The sequence below is a fragment of the Catharus ustulatus genome, chromosome 11 (assembly GCF_009819885.2).
Source record: "Catharus ustulatus isolate bCatUst1 chromosome 11, bCatUst1.pri.v2, whole genome shotgun sequence".
NCBI lineage: Eukaryota > Metazoa > Chordata > Aves > Passeriformes > Turdidae > Catharus > Catharus ustulatus.
Window position 1 is genome coordinate 12,993,460 of NC_046231.1, and position 26,516 is coordinate 13,019,975.

General features: G+C 46.0%; 1 protein-coding gene across 1 annotated transcript in view; it reads left to right on the plus strand.

Annotated features, from left to right (window-relative positions):
• The window catches only part of NECAB2 (N-terminal EF-hand calcium binding protein 2), a 72,961-nt gene that overhangs the window by 19,757 nt on the left and 26,688 nt on the right, over positions 1-26,516 (plus strand). The window contains exon 3 of the mRNA XM_033069833.2: positions 16,729-16,837. Coding sequence (XP_032925724.1) covers positions 16,729-16,837 — 109 coding nt within the window. The remainder of the gene's footprint in view (positions 1-16,728; positions 16,838-26,516) is intronic.

Consider the following 26,516-nt stretch of genomic DNA (forward strand, 5'->3'; position numbering starts at 1 on the left):
CTGGCCTGCTAATAAAAATAAGTGCACTGAGGCTTATTTTCCTTTCCAAGGAATTTTCTGTTCATTGTGGAGATGTTACTTTTCCAGCTGGCTGGTTTGCTGGCTTTTGAACACGCTACACTTTGTTAAGCAAGGCTGCTTTTCCTTCCTTGCCTTTGTAGTACCATCAGCTGCTTTCTTTTTAGTTTACACATCCCTACCCACCTTCTAAAAAAGGTTGAATTAATACTGGCAAAATGTTCAAGATTTATCAAAATCTTTACCAGTGCATTCACACTAATAGGCTCTGCGGTGTAGTATAATAATAATAATAATAATAGTAGTAGTAATAACAGTAAATGGGGCAGGCTGCACAGGCAGGAGCAGCTGCAGAGCTGCCATGGCACCACACTGCCACCTTCCTTGGCACCAGCACCATCTGCAGAGAGCAAATCTGCAACCCTCATCAACCCCTGTGGCATCCCCATGGGGTGGGATAAGAGGAAAGAAAGGACAGAGGGGCAGGAAGGGACCATCAATTAATTTGAAATATTTCTGCCTGGAAAGCTGAGTGATAGGAGACACAGCTTGCCTGTCTGGGTTTCAAACTGGAGACCAGAGGTGGGGAATGGGGAATGCACAACTGGGCTTTTGGCTTTATGCAAACACAGCCATGTGCAGAATTGTCTTGCTGTCCTTTGTAGCTGGAGTGATAGTGGTATCAATTAATACACTTGGTATGTGTCAAACAGTGGGGAAAAAAGTGTGTGCTATAAATGAAAATACTTGCATAAGACTGTAAAAACAAGATAAAATATTTATATTTTTCAAAGAAAAGAACTAAACTTGTTTCCTCTCTCCCACATCCTGTAATCTAGTCGTAGGAAAACAGAATTTAGATCTTTCAAAAGGTTTTCCTATGCTGGAAATCAGATGGGGAAATGGTTTTCTAGCATTTAACTGAAGAAAGGATTATCTGAAAAGAAGTTATAAAAGTGGGGCTGTCCATAGTCAGGAATATTAAATTGTCCTATAACAAGAGCAGCATGAGAGAACGAGGTGCTAAATGCTGAAATCCTGGGGAGATGAAGGAGAAAGGAAAAACCGAGCAGTGGGAGACGTTCTTGCAGAGCACTGCAAAATTGGCTAGAGCAGGACACAGAGCCTTAAAAACTTTTCAGACCCAATTGTTGCTTTCTAAATGAGGTGCCTGACATTTCAAAGGTCAGCAGCCAGGGAGAGAGAGACTGCTGTTCAGCAAATGCAATCCGGCTGCGCTCCTGCTTTGCTGTGTGCTTCACACAGGGCTGGGGCTGCCTGGCAGGACAAATTCTGGAGATGTTTCCTAAAAAGATGGATTTGCAATACCCAAACTGGGAAGGACCTGATACTTTTCCCATTTCCCAATTCTCCTTCCTCTAAGGGGCTAATAAGGGGGCAAGTGGGCAAAGGAAGGCAGATGGGAGGCTGAGGGTGGATTTGGGTGGAGGAGGTGGAAGCAGAAAGTGTCTGTGGGCAGACCAAGGCAGCGTTAGGAGCAGAGACACCTGCCCTGCTGACAGCTGGGGCTGTGGGGTGGCACAGGTGGCACCTCAGCATGTCCCTGCTCCCTCCTGGCAGGGTGAGCCCTCTCCAGACACAGCAGAGCCTGGCTGGGGGCTGCCTGCAGCTGAAAGAAAGATTTAGCAGGGCAAACAGATCTGCTTTTTATTCAGTATCAAGAGCCTTAAACTCTGGGGCCACTCACTCCCTTCCATGTGCTTTTTCTGAGAGCCCACACCAACCTGAGCAAATGTATTCATACAGCAAGTGACTGGATAACCAAGGAACTGTAAATGAGAGCAGTTTTCTTCTATTCATAAATCAGTACAGAACAGGACTGGGCCATTGCAGTACAGCATGAGTAGGGGTGATTTTCTTTTTTACTGTCTGTCTTCTAGAATTTTAGTATTTGAGTTTTAAGCCTTTGAATTGCCAGCCTGCTGAGCATTTTGATCCTTTTATAAAACAAGAATGAGGATTAAATGTTTCTCACTGCATGGCTATTGGAGCAGCACTCGGTGCAGATTCACAGAGGCTGATCTGGCATCAGGAGCCCTGCTGCTCTGCAGCAAAGACATCCCGTGGGATTTGGGCAGGTAGGAAACCACCGAGCTGATTGTGAGCTTCCTTCTCTCTGCAAAAGCACCTCAGTGTGTCCATGAGAGAGACAGGCAGGGTTGGAATTAGCTGCTCTTTAATTAGGGTGGACATAGAAGGAAACAGCAAATGTTGTGTCATCTCCCACACCAAATGTCACCCAGCCCTCAGTCAGAAATGTCCCCTGACCAGGCACACAGCATGGCCTGACCAGCACCCTGGCCCTCACCAGCTCCACTGCTTTTGCAAGGACTGTTTTGTTTCCTATCTATCCTATCCTAGCTTATTATGTCCTTTTTTTTGTATGTAAGTGAAACACAAATGTTTCAGACTCACTTGTGTACAAAGGTCCCTCATGAGGGGGGTGCTAAATCCTGCTGAATTCACCCAGGGCTTTGTGCATTGAACCAGTCTAGAAATCCAGCCTGTGCTGATAGTTTGGGAGGACAGGAAATTTTCATGGGCTTCCTGCAGGCAAAGGAGAGCCTGCAGAGAGCTGTGCTCCTCCAAGGCTGTGATGATGCTTGTCTGCTTTCTGGAAAGCTTTTTCATGGCAGGTTTGGCACTGACATGTGAGCTGGTAGTGCTGAGAGACAGAAAGCCTCTCTGTAAACTGCTGCTTTGATGAAGCTCTCAGATGAGCCTTCTCCTGCACCAGGTTCTTCTTTCTTCAAATGGGTCCAATCTCTGCTAATAAATCACCTCCTCCACACGAGGAGGGTTTGATCAAACATCACAGGAGATACCATCAAGGGCTAAACCTACAATTTTCTATTCCATTCCCTAAAGCTCATAATGCTCAGAGTATCAAAGAAGAACAGAGTTCCCTCAAGTGTTTCTATCACCAAGCAGGCAGCCTGCAGTGAGTTGTCCATGTGCAGAGTGGCTCCTGCATTTTCTCTCTTGCTTGCTGGGTTATCTTTACTCTGCTGTAGTGCCTCTGTACTCCTGAGCAGAACAGAGCTGTGTTCCCAACTTAGGGCTCCTCAGCTTTGAGGGGGGAAAAAAATGGTATTAGCAATTTGGATTTCCTATGAGTGCCTTGTATAGCATTTCCTGGCACGGCACTCCTGTGAAATCCAGATGCTGTTGGGTTCTGGTGGGAGGGTTTTTGGTGTTGTATCTTTTTTAAAAACTATGAAATTACTCCAGTGATTTTCTTACCAGAGCCTGGGGAAGCAGAAGAGAGCTCATATGAGTGTGGTTTATCTTGGAAACTGTTAAGCATCACCCTAAGGGCTGGAGGCTCTCAGTGCCACTGCTCTCCTGTGTAAATTCAGTTCTGCCAAAAGCAGAAGGGTCATGCTTCACCCTTGTGTCAGACAGCTTGTGTGTCTTGGCTTTCATGGACCACACTCCCCTTTTCCTTCTCCTGCACAATGCATTGCTTTCCCAGCTGGTTTTCCACACCAGCATCCAGTGTTTCCCCATCTGCCCTCACCTTTGGGCTTTGTAAGAGCTGAAAGAGAAAAGATGAGAGCACAGCTCCCTGTGCAGAGGCTGCAGACAGAGCTGTCCTGCTGGGTTTCAGCATGCCAATGTCAGCAGTGTCACTCTGTGCTCCCATGGGTGCACTACTCAAATTCCAGCTCAAACCTGGGTGCTGGCCTGGGGAGGTTTTGCATCACAAGGTTCTGCAGAAGGGCCTGGAAGCATCTCCCTGCACTGCCCATGGGCCTCTCCTTGGGATCTGTGTGATCCCAGGCTCTCAGCCGTGCTGGGAAAGGCTGTGTGCTGCTCCAGGTCGCATGGCTGCAGCACATGCTGCTGAGATGGCGTGGAAAAATTGTGAATTCAGCAAACGCTAAAGTAGCACAGGGCATTAAAAATTCACAAAGACTTCTCTGAAACACAGCCTCCCAAAGAAGCATTTTGATGAGCTGCAGCAGGGCTGGGTGAGGGAGTAGGGAAGCCCTTCCCCAGCACTCTGTTAGGGAACAGTCCCATGCACAGGCCACCCCAGTGCTTTGTGCATTTGTGGTTATCAATTTTCAGTGAAAAAACTGCAGCAGAGTGTTTTTTCTCTTCTTTTTCCTATTTAGGAACTCAGTGACAACTTGTTCAGGTTTGCTGTGGAAAAGTAAACTAAAAACTGAGAGGCTGTTGTCAGTGTTTAGATATAAGGATTAAACTGAAACAAAACTTGAAATACTCCAGGTCTGGGATTTTCAAGTGCTCCTTTGAAAGCTTTCTTTAAGAAGACACGCCAGATGACCCCATTTTTCCCTGGAGGGAAAAAAAAACAAACAAAACAAACTTGTAGGCATTTTTCCAGTGACTTTGTCCTTCAGATACCCTTTTTTTTCCTCAGCTTTAGCAAGTTAAAGCAGGCTGGATTGAATCCCAGAGCGCCCGGGTCGGGCTGGGATGCTGAGGAGGGATGGGAGATGCTGAGATGGGTGGGGGGCCAGGGGATGCTTCCCAACAGGAATTTGAGTTGGCACACAGTTTCCCCCTGCCTTTGGTGCTGGCTGCAGGGGGGTTTGCCCGTTGTGGGAGCTCAGTGTGGGTGGAGCACACGGAGAGGCGCTGCAGGGATGCTCTGCCTTTCCAGTGCCAGCCTGACCTACTTGTGAAACCCGTGCCCCTGGGCTCTGGGTCGAGGGAGGATTCTGATCCTGCTGCAGTGGTTCCTGTTCTTGTTGTTTCCATCGGTTTTGTTTAAATTTGCAGTTTTTCATTTGTACTTTATTCTCTGCTACATGGGTCATCGCAGAAACGACAACAAAATAGCTTTTCTTTCTTCTCCCTCAACCGAAAAGCTGGATGAGAGTTCTGGAGGTTTTATAACCTACTTTAGAAAGGAACAAATTTAAAAAATAAACAGAGAAGATATTCATGTTGCAGCTCTGTTAAAAGTAGAAATCTGTGATTAAAGAGGTGCTAGTTTAACTTGCTGGAGCAGAAAAACATATTTAGGTTTTGTTTTTTCTTTGCAATCTTTTCAGAGCAGATGTGCCTTCCCTGCAGGACTGCTCTGTTCTGTGCTGCTCAGATGCTTTGCTGGAGCAAAAGGATGAGAGAGTGTAGAAAAGATCTGCATTGTTTGCCTTAGAGATGTTAAATATCTCTGACAGGGCTGAGACACCCATCCTGCCCTGGACAAATAGCTGGAGACACTGAGCATAGGGCTTACATTTTCACTGTGAAAATAAACAGGAAATGCAGAAGATTATTAAGGGGAAGCATAAAAAATAAGAGCAGCTGTGGTGGATTGGGTGAGATTTGTCTTGGCTGCTGTCCCCATACACCCATGGGAGCCAGGACAGACCATGCTGGAGACCTGCAAGGGCATCCCATGGGGAGGCACCACTTTGGCTCTCGTTTATATTGAAGCAGAGACTATCCCCCAAAAATTAGCTTTTGGCAAAGGGGTTTCTCAGAGAGGGACCATCAAACACAAGCAGTTGCTTTCTTTAGAGCCTGAAACTCCTTTTAACAGGGATTTTGAGACCATTGAGTTTCAAGAACTGAAACATTAGTGTTGCAGGAGATCAGTGTTGTAGTTACACCTGGACTTCACGGTTCAGGAGTTAACATGAGGAAGCAAGTCATTAATTATGCAGGTTCTGCATTCGGTATTCAAGCACCTCTTGAGCCCTGGCACAGGGAGCTGGATGTCCTGGATGCTGCAGATGATAAAGCAGTAGGGAAACTTCTGCCTTCTGAGAATGCAAATGAGGAATCTGCTTTTTGTGTTAGTTTAATTTTCTGTCTTCATCTCTGCACAGCTTGTTAGCTGAATGGAAAACTGTTGATGCTGCCAATGCAATCTGGATATTGTTTCATGGGACTGCAGAAAGCGATGAGTTTGTAGCTCTCTAATCTGCTGTAATTTGCTGCTAATTTGTCAACAGTCAACAGCTCCAGTGGCTACCACATGGAAACAGCCCCACTGCCTTCCTCTGAAGTGTTCCTGAAAGGTCACTGAGAGCACTGCTTCTCACCACTGCAAGGGTTCTACTAAGCACAGAATAATGCTTATTTTACAAGGGAGAAACAAAATCACAGGGGGACTGCTGCAGTGACAGAGCCCAGGTGAGTTTTCAGACTTGCCCACGGCTCATTTCTGATGTGCCACCATCACACAGGGACCCAGCACAGCCACTGGATCTGGCAGCAGTGATCCCCACACACAGCTCACAGGGAGCTGGCAGCAGTGATCCCCACACACAGGGAGCTGGCAGCAGTGATCTCCACAATCAGCAGCTCACAGGGATCTGGCAGCAGTGATCCCCACACACAGCTCACAGGGATCTGGCAGCAGTGATCCCCACACACAGGGATCTGGCAGCAGTGATCCCCACACACAGGGATCTGGCAGCAGTGATCCCCACACACAGGGATCTGGCAGCAGTGATCCCCACAATCCAGAGCTCACAGGGATCTGGCAGCAGTGATCCCCACAAAGAGCTCACAGGGAGCTGACAGCAGTGATCCCTATGAGCAGCTCACAGGGAGCTGGCAGCAGTGATCCCCACAATCAGCAGCTCACAGGGATCTGGCAGCAGTGATCCCCACACACAGCTCACAGGGATCTGGCAGCAGTGATCCCCACACACAGGGATCTGGCAGCAGTGATCCCCACACACAGGGATCTGGCAGCAGTGATCCCCACACACAGGGAGCTGGCAGCAGTGATCCCAGCTGAGCTGCTCATGGAACAGCCTCTGGCAGCCCCACCAGGCTGTGCCCAGGTCCAGCGTGGTGCTGCAAGCCCAGCCAAGAGCTGCCTCAGCCCCAGGGAGGTTCTCTCCCTGCCATGCCCTGGCCACACCAGGGCCACACTTTTGAGAGGCAGCACCATGCATTTTTATCAGCTTTTCCTCTTTTGCTCCAACATTTGCCTCTTCCTCAGTTTGGAGCTGTATGCTGGGTATAATGAGCTGACAATAGTGTAAACCCTGCCTCAGCCCTCTGAAATATTCATCTATCTACACGTTAAAAAAAGCAAGTGCAAAGGCTGCTTAATGAGGAACAGAGGGGAATTAGGGTTGTTTGGTGCCTGTTTCTGAGCTTTCCAATTTAATGGGCTTGTGCAGAGCTGGGGTGTACTGGAGTCAGGAGTGCTGGCTTCTGCCTCAGCTTGATTGAAACTTCCTGATCAATCATTCCAGGTTTACTTTTTCTTTTCATGTTTCTGCCATATTTTAAGGATAAAGTTTGAAAACTTTGGAGCTGGCAGTCTGCCTGGAGCTGATAGTTCACAAATGTTTCAGCTAGCACATTCCCACTCGGGCACGGCGCAGAGCAGCATACATTGCCTTTCTAAATCTGGGATCTGAGCTGTCCTCAATCAGAAGTGAGGACATTAATTTGGCAGGGGCAGTGTGAGGGCCCTGTACAGGCTCCAGTGTGTTCTAAGGATGCATGAGGTTACTGTCAGTGAGTAATGGTGGTTACCCATGTGTCTTAAGGTGAAGCACCTGCTATCTAAAATTTTCTTCTTCCTCTCTTTCCTGTTTGCAGTGGACATGCATTCACTGCTGCTCTTCAAGGAGTCTGAGAGCTGTGAGAGCCCCATGGTCTGGGTTTGCTGCTGTCACTGAGCTGCTCCTTAAACTCAGTGGGGTACACAGAACATCCAACATCTCTCCAGCTGCTCCAGCACCAGAGCAGCTGTGCCCTTGCTGTGGCAGTTCCAGCGATTTCCTGGGAGTGTCAGTTCTACACTGCTGGTCTGTTTGGGTGCAGGAGGGAGCTGTAGCTTCAGGGATTGATTTCCAGCAAAATAAAGCTTTTGGCTGCCCACCTAGAGATGAAAATAAATCATGGAATCATAGAATGGTTTGAGTTGGCAGGTGCCTTAAAGCTCATCTGGTTCCAATTCCCTGGCACAGGCAGGGACACCTTCCACTGGACCAGGCTACTCAAAGCCCCATCCAGCCTTGCACTGAACACTTCCAGGGGTGGGAATTGACCTGATAAGCTTGAGAAGTGATATTTTGACTTGTCCCTACAGAGAAACTCAAGTTTCTCTCCTTGCTGCTGAAGGCCAGGCACTGGTGTGTGAGTGTGACCTGTCCTCAGCCAGCCTGGGCAGAGGGGGCTCTGGAAGATGTTGGCCATGGCTGCTTCTCAGGGGATTTTTCTTCAGGTATGGTGAAGGTCCCTTGGAGTTCAGAAAGGCATGAGCTCCCTCAGATCCCATATTATTCTTGTAGGAGGCCTGAAGGAGAACACACCAAGTGCTGCAGTGGTTTTACATCTCTGCCCATCACCCCAAGGCTTCTGCCTCTCAGCAGAAATCTCATCCAGTGGGGAGCACCTGGAGGATCACCACAGCATGGCAGGAGTAAGAGCCTTGCAGCAGCTTGAAACCATGGGTATCTTTTGATGTGTGAGTGGGGAATTGCAAAAAAGTCTCCCAAATAAGCCCATTGCTCTGCTTTGATGTGGCAGGGCTCAAGAGCAGATTTAAATATCTCTCTGTGATTCCCAGGCCACCTCTCTATTCTGCACACAAAGAAATGCTTAACCTTGCAGGGAATTATGTATCACACTGCAGTTTGCTGATGCATAAAAATTAACTATTTTTTTGCATAGGAAAATATGCTATGCTATTGCATAATTCAGTAGAAGTATCCAAATATCAATTTTTCCTCCTACTATTTATTTTATTGTATTTTTCATTGTCTGTAGCAATTACTGTCCAGAATAGTTGTTTTTAGGGCACTGCAGGAGACAGGTTCTGCTCTCTTTTAGCAAGGTCTCCTCGTAAGAATTTTGCCTTGAGTGAAAGGAAGAAGTTTTAAAGTCAGGATTTACCATTTTGGGATGGTTGAAGCACTGAGTGATCTCGTATTAACAACAAGCTGTGCTCTTTTTGTGTTTCATTTTCACTTTAGATCAAATATTTAGGGAGGCTGCTAGTAGCTCATGGGCTTTGACAGGGGTTGGGTAGAGGAAAGTTTGCTGATGTTTTATAATCACAGAATGACTAAGGTTGGAAAAGCCCTCTGAGATCATAGAGTGTCCTTGGAGTCTATCACTGTGTCCCCAAGTGCCACATCTACAAGTCTTAAATGCCTCCACAGATGGTGATTCCACCACCTTCCTGGACACTCTTTTCCAATGCTTGACCACTCTTTCAGTAAAGAAATTTTTCCTAATATCCAATTTGTGCAATGTGTTTCAGGATGGTGAATCAAGAAAGGGTCTGCAACAAGGCTGCCTGGGCAATAAACAGAAATTTTGGGGATCAAGTGGTAGAGATCAAAGGTTGATGATGCTGCAACCTCTACTCTCTGCACAGCCTCCTCTGAAATAGAAATTCTAAATCTGTATAGCTGTGACTACATTGTCACATGTTCAACAGTTCAAATAAAAAAAGAAGGTGGGACACAGGGAAAGGAGATATTGAAGGCACTTTAATGAAGAAGGAAGTTCAGGATGTTCAGGATGACAGAGAGAGGATGAGACTGAGTAACAATGGAGACAGCAAGAGGTGTTTGGATATGAATAGATATGTTTGGATATGTATCCCTCCCAAAAAGCCTCTGGGAGAGAGAATGAGGCTGTTTGGGGCAGGAGGCTGCAAGCTCTGCACAGGGACCTGCTGCTTTGCTGTGCTTGTGGAGCTCACAGGGCAGAGACTTTAAAGGAGTAAATAAATCAAAGTGCTAAAAAGCTATGGTTGTTCAAAGTCAGTCATCCATTTAATAGCACCCTATATAAAAAGGCAGTCTCAGGTCAACTAAGATGAAAAATAGCTGAGAGGCAGTGGCAGTTGTATGTCTGGAGCTAAGCTGGGTCTGCTGATGGCTGCAGAGCTTGGAAACAGAGATTTCCTGATGGGGAGAGTGAAGAACCAGAGGTGAAGGTATGGCCCCAATCTCCTCAGCAGCCACTAGAACAGCAGTGTGTTATCAGCATTATTCTCCTACTACACCCAAAGCACAGCCCTGTACCAGCCTCTAGGAAGAAAATTAACTCTACCCTAACCAAAACCAGGACCCTTTATTTATGTATTTATTAAATGCTATAAATTTATGGTGTGTAGCCCAGAGGTCTGCTCTGTGCTGTGACACTGACCTTGTGCACAGCCACCCAGGGTGCCTCCCCTCCAACCCCTCTTGGCTGCCCAGGCTGGAGCCCAAGGCACCCATGGAGAATTCACACACAGCCTCTCAAAATGAATTCTTTGCCAGGTGGTTGCTCACTGCAAGTTCTGGTTTCCTTTCCCAAGTGTTTTCCCACTGCTCTGCCCTAAGCCAGACCAATATGTTCATGTTCAGGGCTCAGATCACCTCCAGTTTCCAGGAATTACTTCAGAGCTGAAGCAGGTGGAGGGGCTCAGTGCTGTCCTGTGCTGCTACAGATGTGAAGCAAATGTATTGAAATCAGCTACTGACATTCATTTTCTTTTTAAACTTAGAGCAAATAACTTGGATAGTGAGAGGAAAACTGAAACAGGCTACCTCCTGTTCTCAGGAGGAAAATGGTGGCTGGAGAAAGCTTTAAGGACTACAGGCATTTCTGTCTGGATCCTGCTCTGTTTGGGTGTTTTCTGCTGTAACCTCTATCAAGCAGCAATTGCATTGAACCTAGCCAGGCTATTAACACCCTGGGGAAGTCTAATTCCAGCATTAATTTATAAACAACTAGGAATTTCTTTGAAAGGCATTCCTAGATACCTGTGATAAAAATTCCAAATTCAATATCATGGGGTGAGCACAGAAACCACCACCCCCACACACAAACACATTTAAATCAGGTCATTACAGCAGGGTGAGAATTATGTGGGAAAAAAGTAGAGTCTTCACAAAAGATAGTGAGAGAAAATGTGTTATATCAGCTCTGCCTGTCTCCCTACCTACAGCTCACATTTGATAACTATCTATAGCTGCCATTAAAAATAATTTCAAAATTACTTCCAACTCTCGGATGACAAAAGGCTTGATTTCATGATAAAAGCTGAGCAGCTTGGGGGAAATTCTGGCATCCTAATGGACACTGCTTAATGGCCAGGCTATTTCTGATGGGAATGAGGAGCAGTTTTCTGACTACAATGGAAATCCCATTTTCTCCAGTCCAAGTCCTACAGGGAAGATTCCCAGCCATTGTCTGCTTGGTGCATGCAGCATTACCCATCACCCTAAACAAGAACCAGGCTTGAAGTCATTCCTCAACATCTTATACTGACTGATGTGGTAATTTTGAAATGAAAGTCACTTTTCCCCTATTTTAATGGAAATGAAAAGGCTAATCCAGCCACAGAAAGGATCCTCAGTCCTTCTATAAGTGCCATTCACAAATTTTAGATATGTTCCAGTTTCAGCTGTACCACAGAACTTCATCCTATGCTGCAGAGAAGAAAGGAGAAGTGTGAAATTGGCTAAATTTTGTGTTTGCTGAAGTCTGTGCTTTGATGAAGACAAAAGTTAGCCAAATTCCCAAAGAAGAGATGATCTTCATTCCCGGGGTGAATGACTATGGAGAGCAGTTGGCTGACTTCTTCAGGGATGTTTTATTTGCTTTGTGCATCCGATGGTCCTCCAAGGCCTCATCCAGGCACAGGAAGGAAAGAAGTTCTGGGAGTATTGAAATCCCAAAGGTTTTCAGTACCACAGAGCAGATGCTGGAAGCAGAGCTGTGTTGGCATTTGCCAGTGAGCTTTGGTGTGTGTGCCCAGCCTGCCCCGAGCAGGGATTGCTGTGGGTTGTGCCCACAGGATGGGGGTCACTGGCAGAAGATGGAAGACACCACCTCAAAACTGTGCTCATGGCAAGAAGGCAGGGGAGGGGATCATGCCCAGTACACACAAGACCAATCATCAAGTGATTTTCAATGAGTTGAGTGAGCAAAACCCCAGATCCTGTAGCTCAATCCCTTACTTTGTATGTGAGACTGTTTTCTTCTGTGCCAGCCTTTGTGTTCCCGTGCCAGCATCACCCAGTAGGTCCCTGCAGCATTCCTAGCTGGCATTAGAGTGTTCCAAACAGAGATTATTCCCTGTGCTGGAAACATCAATCTCTCTCTCAGGTTATCTGCTCAGATTGCTTGGTGTGGCACTGACCCTTGTGGAAACAGCTGTGCTGGGCATTAGTTAAGTTTCAACATTTTGGAGTCATTCTGTAAATTCCTTTCACTAGAAAATGACTGTAATTGTGGTAATTTCCTTGTCATGATGTGTGTTCCATCTCATTAGCAGAGGCACTTGCAGGGGCTGTGTTCCAGTGGCAATGGCACTGTCCTTGTGCAGAGCCCCCAAGCGTGGGCTGTGCTCTCCTGCACAGCTCCTGGGGCTCTGCAGCCTCAGCCAGGTCTGCAGGAGAATCACCAGCCCTGCTCCCAGCTAAATGCAGCTGTCCCCAGCAGAGCACAGTGAGGCTGCAGTTGGAGTGGGTGATGATTTTTTACACGCCTGAGTCAGTGGTCAGAGCTGCAGATGATTTTCAGAGCACACTGGGTGATGCAGAGGACACAGCCCTTCCTTGCCCATTGGAAATGTTCATCACAGATCATCTGTGGGCCTGGAGGTAATTTTTCCTACAGCACAGGATGGAAAGCTCAAGCCCATATTCCCTTTTGTGTAAATTAATGAACAAATTCTCTGCTCCTGGCTTCTGAGGGGGCTGGATGGAGGGTTCAGGGTGGAAGCCAATCCCTATTCTTGCTGGCTCATGTTTATTCCCAAGAAATAAGAAAAAAATAGAGTTATCATTTTTATTCACAGGCCCCAATAAAATCCAATTTACTTACCCATAGCTGTTGGGCACTTGCAAGTAAGCGGAGCTTAGAGCATTTTAAATTCACAGAGTAATAAAAGTAAGTAATGAAGTTTAGTCATAATAATAGCTAGAAAATATATTCATAATATATCTGGAAAATACATGAGCAGTCTCAGCTTCATGTAATTGAAAACAGATTTAGCCAACTCAGGCTCAGAACAGTGACCTTATTTTGTAGCTGCTTTAAGCCATTTGTGTCACTGAGTGAATTTCCAGAAACTCAGCCCTCAGATTTCCTGTACTTTGGACAATTTATGATCTCAGTTTGATTTTTCCCTGGGCTGTGTTAGTGGGTGAGAACAGCTTGATTGTGTGAGTTTGAAGGTGTAAAAGCCACTTCTGGACTCCTCACATTTTCATGATGGCAAATGGAGATATAATAACATCCCAGTTGGGGTTTTCTGATGCTCTCCCTTATGTCCTTCTCTCTTCAGTTAGCTTTAACTTTGAGAACTCTGTTGGGCTGGTTATTTGCTTTGGTCTTTGCCTGTGATTGAATTATTCTGAAAAGCTAGGCTAAAATGAAGATTGCTCTCTCAGGAAGAAATGATGGCAGGGTAGCTGTGGCCTGATTATCTCTTTTCTCTGCCCATCAGTGCAAGGGAGGCAATTTCTAGTTGGTGGCTCTTGTCCTTGCTGACAGCTAGGTGTTAACTTCTAGTGCTGGGTTTAAAGGAGAGGGAGGGAGTCTGTGGATTTAGGTTGTCTGCCTTTATCTGGTTGCCCAGATAAAAAAGTCACAAATATTTGTGCAGATCTAGATCTCTAGATCTTAAGATCTTTATGATCTAGACCGTAAAAATGATGGAAACTTAATTTGGTTTAGTAAGATTTGGTGAAGAATCTCATTTTTTCCATTATGCTTCCTGTCAAAAGTAGGTGCCAAGGTCTGAAAGATCCCAGAGCAGCTCTGCAGGGCAGGGGTGGCTGAGGATGAGCAGCTGAGGCTCTGCCTGTCCCTTTGGACAATTTGAACCCAGCAGCTTCCTGCAAAAAGCTGCTTTCTGGAAGTCTTACCCATTCTCACTGAGTGTAGGATTCCTGCTGTCACAAAAAGCTGGGACTGTCCTGATAAGGCTCCTCCTGGACCTCAGTGTCCCATCAGATCTCACTTATCACAGCAGCTGCCAGCCAGGGACCTGGTGCTGGTGCCATCGTGGTAAATCCTCCTCACCAGGGGTTTTTAACAGTTTAACTTGAACTGGCAAATCCCAGCCCAGCCTGCTTCCTCTTATCACCCCAAAGTTCCCTGAAGGCATCTTTGCCTGCTGGGCTCCAGAACCCAGGCTGTTCCACAATTATAGATATGCAGCTCAGGGATTATCTTGTTACTCAGAAAGGCTTTTGCTCTGGGTGTTTGCAGACAAGTATTCCAGTTTATATTAAATAACCATCAGCTTTAAGCTGAGTGGAACTTGGTGCTGGTGGTTGGGGGGAGATGAAGGGCTTGAGCACTGCTTGCAAATAAAATTGGTGCTTTTATTCAAATTCTGTGGGGTCAGAATACTTTTATTCAATCAGTTCTGTGGGGTGTCCAGACAATAAAAATTGAACAAAACTGACTGTCACCTCCTTCTTCCTCTAGATCCTTAAATCATCCTGTTTTTTCATTACTTCAGGCTGTTAAATGCCAACAAAATTTCTGTGCATGTTGGTTTCCAGTGATCTGACCTGTCATGGTATTTGGTATCTGTCTACCTGCTCTCTCTGGAGACTCTGAGGCAGGAGTCAGAGCAGTGTTTTGGCACAGATTTCAAACACAGATATTTCAGAGGCTGCAGCAAAAATGCATCCTAGAGCACATTAGTAAAAAAAAGTCTTTAAAAACCAAAACAAAACAAGCAAGAATAAAATGAAACATAGATGTTATAAGATATAAACTAGATAAAGGGTGTGGATTTTTTGCCTTAAACTTAAAAACACCTTTGTGTTTTTCAGAGTTAAGCAAACTGTAAAATCAGATCAAAGCAGTCTCCTGGGAAAAAAAACCCACTTCACTTTATAATTTCTCTTTCCCAGTAAGTTGATTTATGTGACTTTCCTGGGAATTTATTTCTGCTGCCCTCTGTGTTGAAGGACAGTTTGAAGGTGAACAAGCCCTGATTTATGGTTTACAGGTAAAATGTTCTATATATAAAGAATTGTTTAGCCCTTGTGGGATAGAAATGCTGCCATCCTTCTGATCTTGGTGCTTGAAGATGTGCATTCATTGCCAGTCAGGATCAGGAGGAACCAAACCTTGATCTTGGCTAGGATACTGCATAAATAAGAGCACTGAGGGGGAAAAGCTTCTTGTCCAGTTGTGTGGTATGGAGAGGTGGAGCTGGGTGCTGTGGATGGGGCTCCTGCTCTGGACACAATATTTTTTTTTATCCCCTTCAGTGTCAGAATATCACCAGTGGTGAACTTCCAGGTGACACTGCTGGGATGCTTCAAGCAATAGGTTCTTGCTGAAGTACAGGTGGTCTGTAATCAGAAACAGGGAGCAGATTTGGGACCCATCCCCTGAGCTGTGCATTGCTATTCTGCACCCTGCCTGCTGCAGAAAGGTCACGTTTTGGGGGAGGAATGCAGAAAAACAATAAAAGCAGCTGGACCCTCCCTGTAGCCATTGTGGTGCTCTGGAAATGGTGCCCTCTTCACCCAGTGCTGCTGCAGATTGTTCTCCTGCTGTGTTCCTTCCATAATTGCCAATTAAATGGGCATCTTGGTCTCAGTTTATTACTGTTCTAAATTTGTCTATGGCAGGCAAGGGAAACTGGGTTAGCATTTGGCAATGCAGGTATGTTTTAGGAGCAGCAGACTTACTTTGGGGAAGAAATATTGACTTGTGTGTGAAGAGTTGGCTAATTTTGTCCTCTAGCATCATTTCCTGAAAAAGAAACAACAGGGTTTATTATTGATTTGATTAAATAATAAATGATACATTCTCCTACCACAAAGTAGGCAGCATTTCCAATCTGTGACTCTTCTGTGGATATGAATGGAAAGATTTTAAATAATATGTGACCTATGGCAGTTATTCCCCCCCAGGCACTGCTGCACACTGGAGTGTGGTGTCAGCAGCTTGGACAAGAAATGGTAAAGTGAAGTTTCTTTAGAGTTTCTTTTGTCTCTCTCCTGTTGCTTTATTGCTGAACTTCACAGGAGCTTTCTCACAGCCAGCTCTGTTCCTGTCTGCAGAGCACAGAGAAAGGCTCCAGATCTGTCAGTTAAATGTAAGCCTTTGTCATCTTATCAGTCAAACTTGTGAGACCTTCTTTTAGCCCCTTGTGTATGAATTTAATAATTTCTTTTTCTTCTTGGTCGTTTAAGGAGGCCATAGTAGCCCCAGTACTAAATGGCCACTGGGACCAATATATAACAGAGCATAGGAAGTGTGGCCAGGTTTTCACATCAGTGAAATAGATTCCAGTTAACATTTCTGTCCAGGGCAGGGAGATGGACTGTGCTGGAGAGGATGCAGCTGGATGGAGATGGCAAAAGATTTTCTGGGTCTGTTGTAATTCCAGCCCAGGATGGTTTCTCATCTAGAAAATGTCCCTTAATGAACATCCTGCATCATTTGAACATAGGGCAGACAAAATGCTCCATAATTTCTTAAATGTAACTCAGTTTTAGGATGAAGCTCACCAGTTTTTCCTCCTTGTGTCTGAGCCATGCTTTGGGTTAATAGCCCAATTAGTTGCCAATGGCCAGTGCATCTTCCCCTGGCCCTGGGTCAGCCAGGAGCTCTGCAATGTTTGAGGGCCAGTTTTGCAGAAGCACTTTGAGATAATTTTGGTGTGAATCTTTAAATCTGTAAATAACTCCTGATCTTCAGTGTTGCCCCCCTCAGTTTGCTGTTCCCTCATGGCAGTGATGTTGCTCTTTGCAGATGATGGGAAGCTGTCCCTGGAGGAGTTCCAGGCCTTCTTTTCTGATGGAACACTCAATGAAGAAGAACTTGAGAAGCTCTTTCATACCATTGACTCAGACAACACTAAGTAAGTTCCATGTGCTGCCACCCTTCATTTCACAGAGCCTTTGGATCACAGCAGGGCTGTGCAGCAGCACAGGCTGCAGCAGTGCAACTTGCTTTGCAAAACCTTGATTTCTGCTGGGTTTGTGTCTCATCCTGACAGCCATTATGACTCCTTTTGTCCTGGTGGATTTTTCAGGCCATTTCCAGTGGTGCAACCTGGCCTTTTCAGCATCTGAAACGATGCTTAGTTTAATGAGGGCATTTAAATTCCTCTTTAACTTTTTCACTTTATCTAAAAGCTTTGCTGTGCTGTAAAAGTGAATCTCTCTAAGCATAGACCTATCCCGTGTCTTTGTGATGTGTCTCTATCCCCTGCACCTGGACCATCCCTACTTCACCTCTCATGCAAGAAATCCCCTGGAAAGCAGTGATTGCTCTAGCACTTAAGGAAATGAGCCCCTTTATCTTCAGGGTGAGGTTCTTCCCCAGCCATGCAGCCACTGCTGTGGATGCTTTGCCTCTGCTCTGCTCCCCACAGCCCGAGGTGGCCACTCTGGCCACACAAAACCTGGCCAAGGAAGAGAGGGATGGACCCAGGAGCAGCCCTGCATTGCCAGCATCATGGCAGGGAAAAATGATGGCAGAGGAATTAAAGGTGTGCCTTTAGTCTGACATGACATCAAAGCTGAAGCTAAACACGGCCCCTGACTGCTCTCCCTGGGCATCAGCATCTGCAGGCTGTGCCAGGCTGGCAAATTAATCTGACAGACTCATTAGCAGCTGATGTTTCCTTCCCCCCTCTGTCTTTGCTGTCTCTCCCTCTGCCTGCCTTTGCTTAGTGGGGTCTGAGGGCTTTGGGAGCCCCTGGCAGTGTCTGGTGCCAGCAGCATTTGGGGTCAGCCCAAAGCCATGGTTTTCCAGTTGGAGCCCCCTGCCAGCAGGTTACAGCAGCACTGGGCACCAGCACAAAGGACACAACCCACTGGTGGGTTTTCCCTTTCCAAGAGGGATCTGTCTTCAAAAATCTGAGTGATTTTGTCTATTTAAAAACACAAATGAAAACCAGCTTTAAATCATATTCTAGTGTGACTTCTATTCCTCTGGAGAGAAAAAATCTGTCCAGAAAGCTGAAGAGAATCCAATTTCAAATGAGAAGTCTTGAAGTAAGTGATTGAAAAATAATAATCTGGTTAATTATAAAGCCTTCTGGCAGCAGACAGATGGAGTTTTGCCCATGTGAGCGGTGCATTTTTTGCCACCCACCCAAAGATCCCCTGGAAGGCAGTGATTGTGCTGGAGGGCACTGGCACCAAAGCAGCAGCTGTAAAACTCATCAACACAGTACAGGGACTGCTGAAGAATTTCCAAGAGCAAATAAATGTAAGGTTTCTTCAAATCATGTCTTCCCAATGTGTGTACTTCCCAAATTTATTCCAAAGTTGAAAATACCAAAGACCAGCTTGATATTTACCTTTCCCTGAACCAAAGAAGGTTTAGTGATCTTATTACTGAAACTGTCTGGGAGTGATCCATCCTTTCCAAAGGCTTTTCTTCCACAGGCACTGCATAGGTGCTGCCTCATGCTTTGTGGGTCTATTTATTGAGCTCCAGGTGATGCTCCCAGATGAGCTCTCAATAGACTCTGGGTGTCCACCTGCCTCTGTTCTGAAATAATTTATAGCATGGCCTGAGCCTGCCAGTGCCCACCTGGCCTTTGGAAGGATGCAGATGGTTCCTGAGCAATCCAGGGCACATGGGGGTGAGTGTGGGGATGTTTCTTCTGGTCTCCTTGAAATGGGACATTGAATTGCAGCCAAGTTTTGTTCGGGAATTTGCAACTTCTCCAAGCCTTAGTAAGGGAAGTTTTCTGAACTGGCCAGAGAGAAAATGTGCCATTTGTAAATGCCATGCAACAGTGCTGCTGGCAAGGAGCCTTGCTGAGCAGTTCCCAAGCGTGACAAGAGCTCCCACAATGCAGGAGGATTTGTCTTTAGCCAAGCTGGCTTGATACAGTCATCAATACCTGTTAGGGACTGGTGCTTGCAGAGAGCAGCAGAGCATCTGCTGTTCTTGGCTGAAGGAAAAGCAATGAGTTGGTCATGCTTCCAAGTTAAATCCTTGCATGAATTGGCACCTGTTTATTGATTTAGAAATCATAGACATCTACAGCAAATTTATCAAGATGAGGAAGGAAAATATTCCTTGTTTTTTATCTGCAAGAGCTGTCTCAGTCTCCAGAAAACCTATTCAGAGTCAGGCTTCCTTCTGCAAAAGTGTTTTTCACTGTGAGCTGAGTACTTTGCTTGACTGCAGTCCAGTGCAGTCCTCCAAATCCAAGTCATGTGTCCTCCTCACCTTGCTGGGTCCTTTGTGCCCCTCACAGTGAGCTGGCAGCTCTGTGGAGGGGGGACACTGCCTCCAGGCACTGGGGCTGCAATTCTTAGTGCTGCTGCCACTAAGAGAACTGGAGCTTTCATTTTTCCATTTTACAGGGGAACACAGGAATAATACTAACTTTGTCTTTCCCAAAGGCTACTTGATTTACAGGTTTTTGGTTTTGGTTTTTTTTTTTTTTTTTTTGCTATTTGATGAAAGTTTATTTATTTTTAATTTTTTGAAACTCTGCTTTATCTCCCCCATTTTTTTTCATATTGGCCATTGTGTTTGTTTAGTGTGGAAAACCAAGTTTGCTATTCAGATTACATTACAGCAAGAGTAGAAAATGAAGAAAATTATATTCCTGCTGATTATTAGTAATTGCTGCTACCAGCAAATTACAACATGTTGATTCAATTTCCTGGGGTATTTTTAGAATCAGAGAGCTGCCTTACTGGAGCAGATAAAATGAATGTCTGTACCAGTTTCTTCACTGGGAATAGCTGGAGAGACTGGAAAAGAGCAAATCTGGGCAGGGGAGTGGGAGGATGAGGTGGGTTGAGGATGAAGAGTTGTGCTGCTCTGGGGAGTCAGTCCTGAGTGCTGTGGCTGGAGGAGTCTGTGCTTCTATCCCAGACAGACCCCACTGCCAGCCTCATTGGGAGGATGCTGAACTGAAAAGGGAGATTTTAAAAAACACCCAGTGATGTTTATGAGCTTTTTCCATTCTTCTTGTCTGCCTAGGAAGTGTCTCTAGGGCATTAATGGTGTGGGGTGCTGGGCATGGGCTTCAAACACCCACCCTGGGTTTTATTACCAGGTGTCTCCATGCAAGAACCATGCTGTAGATCCCATCATCTCCAAATAATTCATCTGGCAGCAGGAACATGCAAAATGCGTTATGTGTTTTCTTGGGGTTTTTTTGGTAAAATTATATTCATAAAGCTGCTGTTACTTAAAAATAACAAAAAAGTAGCACTTTGCTCTCTGTTGTTCACACTCTCTGCCCTCCTTCTCTCCTCCCAGCTCCAGCTGGGGGGCAAGAACAAGACATTGCTGGGTCGTTTTTCACCACTGGTTTTAGCTGTTATTTCAGGAGATTTCAGCAGTGCTCTTTGGGGAGCACCCTGAAGATCACTGCAGAGATACTGATATGTTACTATTAATACCAAGGCTACTGGACCAGCACAAAAAATGTGCAATATATGTGCATGTGATGTATGGACACAAATAACTAAATATATATTTTTTGGTTAGTGGTAGAAATGGGCTTTAGAAAACATTGGATTAATGGTTGCCTGGAAAATCCAGTTATATTTGCAGAGTTGTCTACCCACTTCCTTATTTTTTCTGACAAGATGTATCATTTCAATAGGAAAAAGTCATTGCAGATGTGTTTTAGGGTTACAAATGAACAGATAGAACCCTTTAAGGGGTTACTGTGATGCTGGACAAAGCTTGCTCTGTCTGACTCACAGCTCCCTGGGCTGGCATGAACTCCCACTCTGCATCCCCTAGGAAGGAAGGAGCACCTCAGCCCTTGGGAAAGCACAGGGATGTCAGGCCTGGCTTTTGACTGAACAAGTGTAGTCCTTGCAGGAGATTTTAAAATTTCCTTTTCTATCTTGTACATTTTTCCTAGCTGCAGAGGGACAATGCTTTGGGGAGAGATCTGCTCACTGGAGCAGGGCTGGATGAGCTGTACAGGTCCATTCACAAGGAGACAAGGACAGGGCATTAGCATTCTGCTGCTCTGTCATTTGTTATCTCCTCGCTAGGCTTACAGCTATTCTTTTAATGGCTTTGTTCTCCCCCTCTCCCCGGTCTAAATGAGCTCTTCTCTCCAGTGGCAAACACCAGAAAAGGCTGGAGTGTGCATGTAGGATAATTAACAGAAACTTCTCAGAAGCCTTTGCAGCTTCCCCAGTTACTTTTGCCAGAGGATTGAGGCAAATGGAGAACTGAAGCTCCTGAGTTCTGCAGCCCGTGCTGCCCCTGGCACCTCCCACCCCTGGAGGCACTGACCTGGGCAGGTTGTGGTAGGAATCTGAGCACCCACCTTTGGAATGCTGAGCACCCTCCTTCTTGAGAGCAGGAAGCCGCCTTCCTCCTCTGACCGCTCAGCTGCTCAGGTATAATGCTCAGGGAGTGTAACACACCACACTGTATTACAAACCACGGTGATCTGGGGGCACTTTGGGGTGCAGAGAAGCAGAGAATGGTCAGGGTAGCTCCCAGCCTGTTCAGTTCCAGAGCTGGGGGGACAGGTGCAGGGCCACCTCAGAAGCAGGTAATGATCCTGATGAGCTTCTCTGCCTGCACTAATTAGTCCCACAGTGGGGCAGAGCATGTCAGGAGCGAGAGCACTGTGCTGACACGGCTGTGCTGCTTCCAGCAGTGCATGCAGCTCCAGCACTTTGAGGGACCCTCAGTGCCAGTGAGGACAGGGGGAAGCTCTGCCCCTGCTTTTACTGACATCATCAGCTGTGGGGCCAGAAGCTCTCAAAATGAATCTTATCCTTTCCACAGACTGATTTTGATTCTCTGTTACTTTGAATGCATCAATACCCAAAGGTGGAGATGAGTTTCTCAACCCTCCTTCCAGCACACAGTGCTGCTCCAGACCTGGACACCTTCAGTACCTTCTGCACAGCAGCCTGCTGTCCTTCTGCTCCAGTCCTTATTTTCCTCTGGTGGAAAAGGTCTGTTGTTAGTGCTTTGTCCCTCCAGGCACTACTGTGAGGTGTTTGCCTTCCCACTGCCCACCCCAGGTGTGGTGTCTGCTCTGAGACATCTCCATCTGAGAGAATCCCCTGTGTGTAGGGAGACTTCAGGGGCAGTCTGCTCTCTGTGATTTTCTCTGGGTTTCTTCAATCCAGTCCTCTCAAATTTGAACAGAAAGTGCTTCTACTTCTTCAGCAATTATTATGATTGAGTATTTTTTCCCTGGTTTTTTTTTTTTTTGCCCCCTCCCTAATCTTTGCTATTTGCATTGCAAGCCTGATTCAGTGGAGTGCTGGGTTTGTCTGAAGCCTGCACTACAGAGAGGCTGTGCCCATTGAAACCAGCTTCGTTTCTGAATATGGAATGTTCTCAATTAACTCCCTGGGAAATAAACTACGGATGGTTTAATCAGCCAAGATTTTGATTAACTGATTCAAGAGACAGTTCTTGTCTCTTCTGAAAGGGACAAAATGATTGCACAAAAATTACATGTCTTGCTCTAATTTCTGGCTCTCAAGAGCATGGGCATTTGGTGGATTTTGTTTACGTGGAAGATGTTTTTGAGTCCTAGCTTATCCTTCTCTAAACATGTCATTTAAACTATGCTGTGCTCTATTTTACATTTAAGTGAAGAAACACATGGTGCCAAGGCTGCTGCTCAGCATCTGTGTGCTGATAGAGACACAGAACGTCTCAGGCTCACCAAAGAAAAGGGGCTTTAAAAACAAATCACCCGGTGGGAAGGTCACTGCAAGAAACACAAAGCTGAAAAACTGCACAGAGTCTTGTTTGAAATTCCATTTGAGAACATTTTTCTATTTCTAATCCCATTTCCCAGGTGTTTTTCCAGCCAGGCTCTCTGCTGGGTCCCTGGGGAGAGGCTGTCTTGTACTGAGGCAGATTGGCTCTGTGGGCAGCAGGCTGGTGTTTACTGCAGAGTGTGAGGATTGGGGAGGGTTTGTCTGTGCAAATGGAGTGAAGAACTATCACACCAGAGACTTCTCTAGCTGGGAAAGGGGCTCAGCACCTTGTTGTTTGGATTGTGCAGGGCCATTCTGCATCACTGGTTTTCCATTCTAGGGAATGGAAAGGTACCAAGATCTTGCATTGAAACAATAAAAGTGACTGAGATATTTAATTCTAACCAACCACTTTTTTTTTAATTGAAACACTAATCTTAAAGAAATTAGGATTTTAGTTGCAAGTTAGAAGAAATTGGGCTTGAGATAGTTACCTGAAACTTAAATAATTGATTGCCTGTCAATTTATGTTTGCAAGCTGTGCTTGCAATGGGAAAGGATGAAACTCGTAGTTAGGTCCAAAGAACACAAAAAATTGCAACCAGAAACTCATTCTTTGCAAAACTGGAGTTGCCCCAAAAGCCATTTGTATTGTCATTAATAGAAAAGGTCAGGGCAAGGAAGACTCACCTTACTTCCTCCTTCTAAGACCCCTCCCCACAAAAACGACCCCAGACTTAATTCAAGAAGCCAACCATGCATGCTTAATAGCCATTCAAGCTAATTACCATAGGAAGCAGGGGATGGGAGGAGCTGGTATTATGAATATGTATTTGTTTAAACCTTTTGTCAATAAATAGACTCTGTGACCACCTGTAATTTTGCAGTGTGTATTAGGGGGCTACCCCACGGTGCTGCCCAGCTGAATAAACATTCACTTTCTAACTTTAAATTGTTAGAGAGTCTTTTGTCCCTCACAGTTGAGTATCAGTGTTAGACCAGTACTCATATTTTGGTAAATCAGAATCATGTTTGAGGCATTCAAGGAAATTGTAGACTTTGCTTGCAGCTCCAATTGTGCAAACTTATGGGGTTTTTTCCTGGGTAAATGTGCTTAGGGCACCAGCAGCAAGCAGCAGACGTGTCCAGCTGCACTTTGGTGGGCAGAGCAAGCTGTATGCCTTGGGACTGGTTTTGGGAGGAGGATTTTAGATAATTTTTCAGTGGCAGAAGAAAAGCATTCATGAGAAACAAAAATATTGGGAAAAATACATCAACAGGGTTAAGGGATTTCTTGCTTTACTATTCTTTTACTTGTTCCCTGCCAGGTTTGTGTTACATATCCAAATCTGCACATTTATTGCTCTAATTTCTTCTTCTCCTACATACAACTTTGGTAATAAACAAGATACCTGCAAAATCTAAAAGGAGGAGAAGGCTGATTTAATTTTACCTTATGCTATCAGTATCTTGTTATTTCTTTCTAACAGTTGGCAACCCGTTCAGCTGAGCTCTGAACAATCCCTCTCTCTTTTGCAGTTCAATATTACAGAGATTACAATTAGAAATTGGATTAGCCCAGGCTTCCATATCAAGTGAAAATAGGTAGAATGTAAAATATTCACTCATCAAAAAAGGCCACTTCTGACTGTTTCATACTGTTGATGGTTTGTGCATAAAAACATAAGAGATCCTCTCCTCCCTCCAAAAGAGTTTTCATTTATTTTAGTGGTTTGCTTTCAAAACTGAGCTGAAAGAAATAATGACAGCTTAAAAACGTGGGTAGATGACTTCTTTTGATGAAAAGGACAGGGCCAACAAGTGGAGAGAAGTGTGTGAAAAAACAGCTGAAGTGTAGCTTTGCTGCGAGCCAGAGGTGTTTGTGCCGTTTTGGTGCCCCGTGAAGGTGAAAAATCAGTGAAAAATCACAGCATCCCTTGGGGAGGGGCAGGACAGCGGCACTGCAGGGTGGGAGGGCAGCCGGGCTGGTGGCCATGGCTCTGTTCTGGGTAGCCCAGCCCTGCAGGCTCCAGCTGGAGCCTCTGGGACACCCCGGCAGCGATTCCCGGTCCGCGCTGAGAACACCCGCACCTTTCCCCTCTGTGGCTGGCTCTGCGGTGTCCCCAGAGTCCCTGCAGTGACATTTGGTGGGGGTGGCCGAGCCCCCAACCCTGCCCAGCATCCCAACATCCCGGCTGATGCGGGGGGTGCTCGGGCTGCTCCTGAGTCCGGGCGGGGCTCAGGGCTCGGCATCCCTGCCCGGATCATTCCCGGGGCTCAGCATCCCTGCCCGGATCTCTCCCGGGGCTCAGCATCCCTGCCCGGATCGCTCCCGGGGCTCAGCATCCCTGCCCGGATCGCTCCCGGGGCTCAGCATCCCTGCCCGGATCGTTCCCGGGGCTCAGCATCCCTGCCCGGATCGTTCCCGGGGCTCAGCATCCCTGCCGGGATCGCTCCCGGGGCTCAGCATCCCTGCCCGGATCGTTCCCGGGGCTCAGCAGCCCTGCCCAGATCGTTCCACAACAGGAGGGCTGCGTCACGATTTTGTGAATGAGAATCACAGGCTGAAAGCGTTCTTTCCCTTCCTGTTACTTATTTTATATTCTTCTGCAAATAGGGAATCCATATTGCACAAAACTAAAATAGTTACTGCGACTATCCCTGTAAAAGAGTTTACATTCCCAGCAGTCCAAGTGCACCGCAAACAGCTGGCGTTCAAAAATCTGTCTCGGGGTTGATCACTTTGAACAAGCCTGACAGCAAAATCGATGTGCTGTTAACTGCTGTATTTACTGCTCCTGAAATGCATGTGGGGAATGAAGAGCTGGGTTTACAAGCAGCCTGTGCATGGGACCAGGATGACAAAATTAAATCATCAGCTATCTCAGTGCAACGTGATGATAATATCACAGAAAACCATACTGTGTTTCCAAAGTGGAGCTGCTGGGGACCCTGAGAGCAAAGAAATTATCTGTGCTGCCTCTGTGCTGACCCTGGTGTGTCCTGCCCATCCTTCCAAGGACTACAGTCCCAGTTTTGCCAGGCACTGCCAGGCAATGAATATGATCAATACAGAAATCATCAATTTAATAAATTTGGAAGTGATGTCTCTCTAGCAGCTAAGTTACTTGTAGGCTGTAATTAAACCTGCCTTCTCTTTTCTTTGATGCACTTGTGGGCCATGATATTTTTCAAGAAAAAGTCATCCATTATTAAAAAAAAAAAAAAAAAAAAAAAAAAAAGGGGGGGTTTTGATGTAATTTATTAGGAATTTGGCACATGCTTCATACTGTTCTAAATGTCTGTTTTACTTAAGGTGGTGACATGCTTAGAAACTGTTGGATTAAGTTTAGTAAATTAGTGTGCTGCATTGCTATATTTTTCAGGATATCAACTGTGCTGTTAGCAGGAGCTTTTTTTATGTTATCATCTTGTTCAGAGCTTTTGTGAGTGAGTGGTTAGAGGTTCTGACCAACTGTGACAATAAACCATGAAATGGTTGTACAGGGTACAAGGAATGATCCAAGAGAGCATTGCCATAACCACCCAAAATTTTCTTCTTTGGGCAGAACCAGCTCCACCACTCTTTGCTGGATATGGAAGAGGGAAAACCCCTCCCCTGCCCGCAGTGGAGCTGCTGTGCTGCCCCAGGCAGGGACAGCGAGGTGCAGGGCAGCAGTGGGGCTGCACTCCCCAGAGCCTGGGGATTTGGGTTCATCATCAGCCCTTTGTGGAAAACTGCCCTTTATGCTGCACTTTGGATGATGTTCTCTAGCAGCCGCAGGGCAGGAGGGGCAGAGGCTCAGGGATGCTGAGCCTGGTCCGTACAGCCCCCAAACCCCAGTTCTGGAGCTGTGGGGC